The 3,921-nt window shown below is 43.5% G+C and overlaps 1 protein-coding gene across 1 annotated transcript in view; it reads right to left on the bottom strand.

Moving 5' to 3' along the window:
- Positions 1–1,186: 1,186 nt before the first annotated feature.
- Positions 1,187–3,921, bottom strand: part of LOC104621021 (unconventional myosin-Vb-like) — a gene marked incomplete at its 5' end in the record, with an annotated part of 27,720 nt that continues 24,985 nt past the window's right edge. Inside the window, 3 exon segments of the mRNA XM_010287400.1 lie at positions 1,187–1,339; positions 1,744–1,824; positions 2,771–2,945. Coding sequence (XP_010285702.1) covers positions 1,187–1,339; positions 1,744–1,824; positions 2,771–2,945 — 409 coding nt within the window.

The following is a 3,921-nucleotide window of genomic DNA, read 5'->3' as shown; positions in this document are numbered from 1 at the left end:
TTCACTTAAAAAAATGGCTTGCATTACTAACGCGCTTAAATTTTTTTTTGTGTTAAAACATTTCAGTGCTTATCCATTCCCTTTTGTTTTAAAACTTTTTTTTATCAAGTATTTTTCATTTATCTAAGGCCTGTATTTGCACGACTGGTAACATTTTGGATGGCTATTCAACTGGACAGAATTTTTCCATGGACTGCTATGGCTAGGACTAACCCACTGAACAAAAGCAGGACTGGGGACGATTAAACTGGGCTGCCTTAGCAAGTCTTAACTACGCACGAGATTTTGTTACGGGCCATGTAAAGAGATCTAAGAACCTCCATAGCCACTGCATGAATGTTTTTGACTTTTAAAAGCACAGGGAAAGCCAACAGTAGGGATCAGGATGCTCATCTATAGAAGCAGCAGGAGGCCTACGGCAGTCCCTCGTCTCAAGATTATGTCACTAGGACAAAATCTTTGCAAGTCACTAATGTAAATTTGGTAATGGAAGAAAGGCCAAACTGCCAATTTATTTGAATTCCCATGAAGCAGATGCACTGGATGTGGTTAGGTGGAGCAACGGCATTTCTCAAACATAGAATTTGTGACAAATTCCACGTCAGTGGAAACAAGCAGCGTCCAAGCCCGTTTCCTTAACCGGCACGGTAAATACACATTGCGCCTTCTGCAATTTACTGTCTCAACTCACTATCGTGACAGTTACTAGCAAGAACAAGAGGCAGAATTGCATGTCCCGTTACTAATACATACAACACCGCCTAACTATTAGACAACTTACATGTCCTTCATGGGAGCATAAGTGTCTCAGATTATGTTTTTGATTTAACTGTCATTTCTTCATAGACACCTATGAAGATCTAAGTTGTCTCCCACTCACTGTTCTTTTTTGTTAGTGGCTTTTGGAGATGATTATGGGCTTTCAACTATGTCAGCATAAAATCAAGCAATAAAAAATAAATCCACATTTCAAGTATCCTTATTCTGAGCTGCAGATTACCAAAAGAATCACATACAGATCAGTCTCTTTTTTACTGTACAGTTTAGCATACATTTATTTCTGCATATTGGTTCTTCCATAAACCTGTTTAGTCCATATTTAAAGAGGTCCTTAAATTCCTTTCATGATTTTTCTTTCTTTGCTGGAGGTCTCTGGGTACAAGAGATGGGCTTAATTATACTTTCTTCAGACTTTGTTGAGAAATTCCAAGTTGAGAGAAGCGGGGAGATGAATAGAGTCCATGGTTATGGAGGATGGGTTGAACGGAAACAAAACTGGGAACATGTGCTTGAAGTCTAACAACAGCTGTGGGGGGTCATTTCGCTCTTGCAAGTGCATCTATAAGGTACGGGAGAAGAAAACAAATTTAGTATCAGTTATGGCCTTTTCTTTGCATTTGTCACGTTTAACATCATCAAAGGTTTGAGAACGCACACAATTTTAGAGATATTACAAAAAACAGCTAGAATTATTTTGTTCTCTATTGCAGCAGTTTTCCTCTGAGCAAGTATTTACAGGAGCTTCTACACAGACTGTAGGAAACACCACTTCAGAAGAACCTGGCTACATTTTCTACATGACCACAAAGCATACGTATGTTGCAAGTAAGTGTGTGCAAACACAGAGTACTAAATTCAGGACAACGTGCAGCAGCACGCCTATTACAAAATGCCTGAATTAGTACTAATGACATCTGTATTAAATCATTATTATCTCCTCCACTTCACAACCCTTTAATTTACCTGTATGTCTCGTATGAAAGCTACTGTCACACGTTCTTCAAACTCATTCACAGGAGTGTAGAGATTAAGTATCTTTACAATCTGTTGAAAACAAAATATGATTACAGCCATGAGAAGCCACACTTTCCAGAATACAAAGCATCACTAACTTTTTGTCTTGATAGGGCCGTAACAAGTCTCCCATGACACTACTGAGAAGCAGAAGTAGCACAAGTATCATCCTGGTGCTCCTTTGCCTGTTGTAAGCTACGGTAAACCTCTGTGGACCTGTCAAAGTCACTTCTTATGGCAACGTTTGTAAATTAGGAGTAGACTTGAACAGATTTATACAGGGACATGGGTGACCACTTCCCAGTACTTCTGATGTCACCTCTACAACATTTCTCCTGATGCTCCCTCACTCCTGCTCCTCCTCTTCTACCCCTTGGCTACTTTCAAGAACACGTGTTCAAGACGGGCAGATGGAGATACAGGAGAAAGGATCCCCAAGAATCCCTGGAGATCAGATCACACCTCTCGCTTCTCCCTTCCTATGACATTATCAAATGAAGGCCAGGCAATCCAGCGGCAATGAATGCAAGTTTATATCCTCCTGGAGTAGAGTTTTAAAATTAAAGTCAGATCCAGCCAGCCTAGACGGGCAGTTCTCAACCTCCTGTGCCAAAGAGGCATCCTGCAGACCGAGCCAGGTTAGATCCTGGCAAAAGACAACAGGTGGGTTTATCATCTGTAATAAAATCCCAGGTGTCTGACTTATACCGTGACCTCCTCAGGGCTGGGTTTCATCTTTGAACGTTTCTGCTGGAGCTCCAGTGCCATCGGCAGCACTGTACGAGAGGAGCCGCTGCAACCGACCGCCTCTGACAGGTCTCAGTACCAAACGTCAGTCCTGAAAAGGACGAGTTTTCCCCACCGTGGGAATGGCACGCTGAGTCTGGGCAGCAAAGAGCTGGCACCAGGAGACCACCCTTTCCCACTCCTTTAATTATCGGTACCTTCTGGTGTAAATCTCTGCCCTGCTCCCTACCTGCTGGGTTGTGAGCGATGTGCACAACGAGCAGATGGCCTCGGCATCTTCCGAGGTTTTCTTTTTCAGCTGCAGCAGCTGTGCTGCCTGAATCAAGGGCTCTAAAGTTTGGGCTGCTCCACTCTGCTGCAGATTCTTCCCACGCAGCCATTCCTCCAGCTGGCTTATGTTAAACCTGGGTAAGCAGCCAAGATAAGATGTGAGCCAATAAGTAGCATCTCAAAAATCCTCTACGAGACTCAAGGTATGTTGCACTGCTGGTATCTGTGGCTTTTTCTGATGCGTATTTGTGATACATGTGGCAAGAGACAACCACACCAAAGCTTAATACTCAACAACTCAAAGCAAAATTTATACTCCATGTGCCTTAGAAATAGATGAGCCATGTAAGAGCTGAATAGCATAAAGGGATGTGCTTTTCTACAGCATTCAGATTCGTTCAAGTTTCAAAAGTCAATTAAAATTAAGCTTTTAACAAGTTTTTAAATGCTAACAAAATCTTGAAAGGTATCCAAGCATCTTTGAAAATATCTATGCAAAAAATGCCTTTGCCTGTGTCCCCTCCCAGGCTCAAGGGGAACATGCAAAGGATCCGCTGTGGGAAGGGGAGAGGGTAGCAAAAGGAAGGTTTATATCATTTACACCAAGAAGTAAGTTGATAGATTTATGCCAGGGCTGCTAAATATTCATAATCCCTTTCTGGCAGGTTTGTACTAGCTGTCCTTTCAAATCTCAATCCTTATTACAACACTTGGCTAAGGCAGCGACGGGGCACATGGGGCCCTGATCCCAGCCCAGCAGAAGTCCGTGCTGCTGCTCGCCTGCAGCTCACGAGAGGCCAAGGGCACTTCACACAGCGACAGGGGTTTGTCTTTAAGCTCCACCTGCAGAATCAGAGCCTTGGATGCTACAGCACTTGTTAGGTTAAAACCAACAGAGACGGCAGCAGCAGGGAACCATGGAGACTTCTCCATCGCAATACGTAATCCACCCTACATCACCTGGTGTAGCCTGTGGGCTGTGCAGCCCTCCTGCTCAGGCTGGGTGAGGCAAGCCCACCCCAGGGGTAATTACTATAACGTGCATTTAATTCACAAGCCACACAGCAAATTGCATTGCACAGGGATCACACAGTGGGGGCTAACTTTAAC

This window comes from Phaethon lepturus, unplaced genomic scaffold (genome assembly GCF_000687285.1).
Source record: "Phaethon lepturus isolate BGI_N335 unplaced genomic scaffold, ASM68728v1 scaffold26645, whole genome shotgun sequence".
Taxonomy (NCBI): domain Eukaryota; kingdom Metazoa; phylum Chordata; class Aves; order Phaethontiformes; family Phaethontidae; genus Phaethon; species Phaethon lepturus.
Note: the sequence above shows the minus strand (reverse complement) of the source record. Positions and strands in the feature narration are given on the sequence as shown.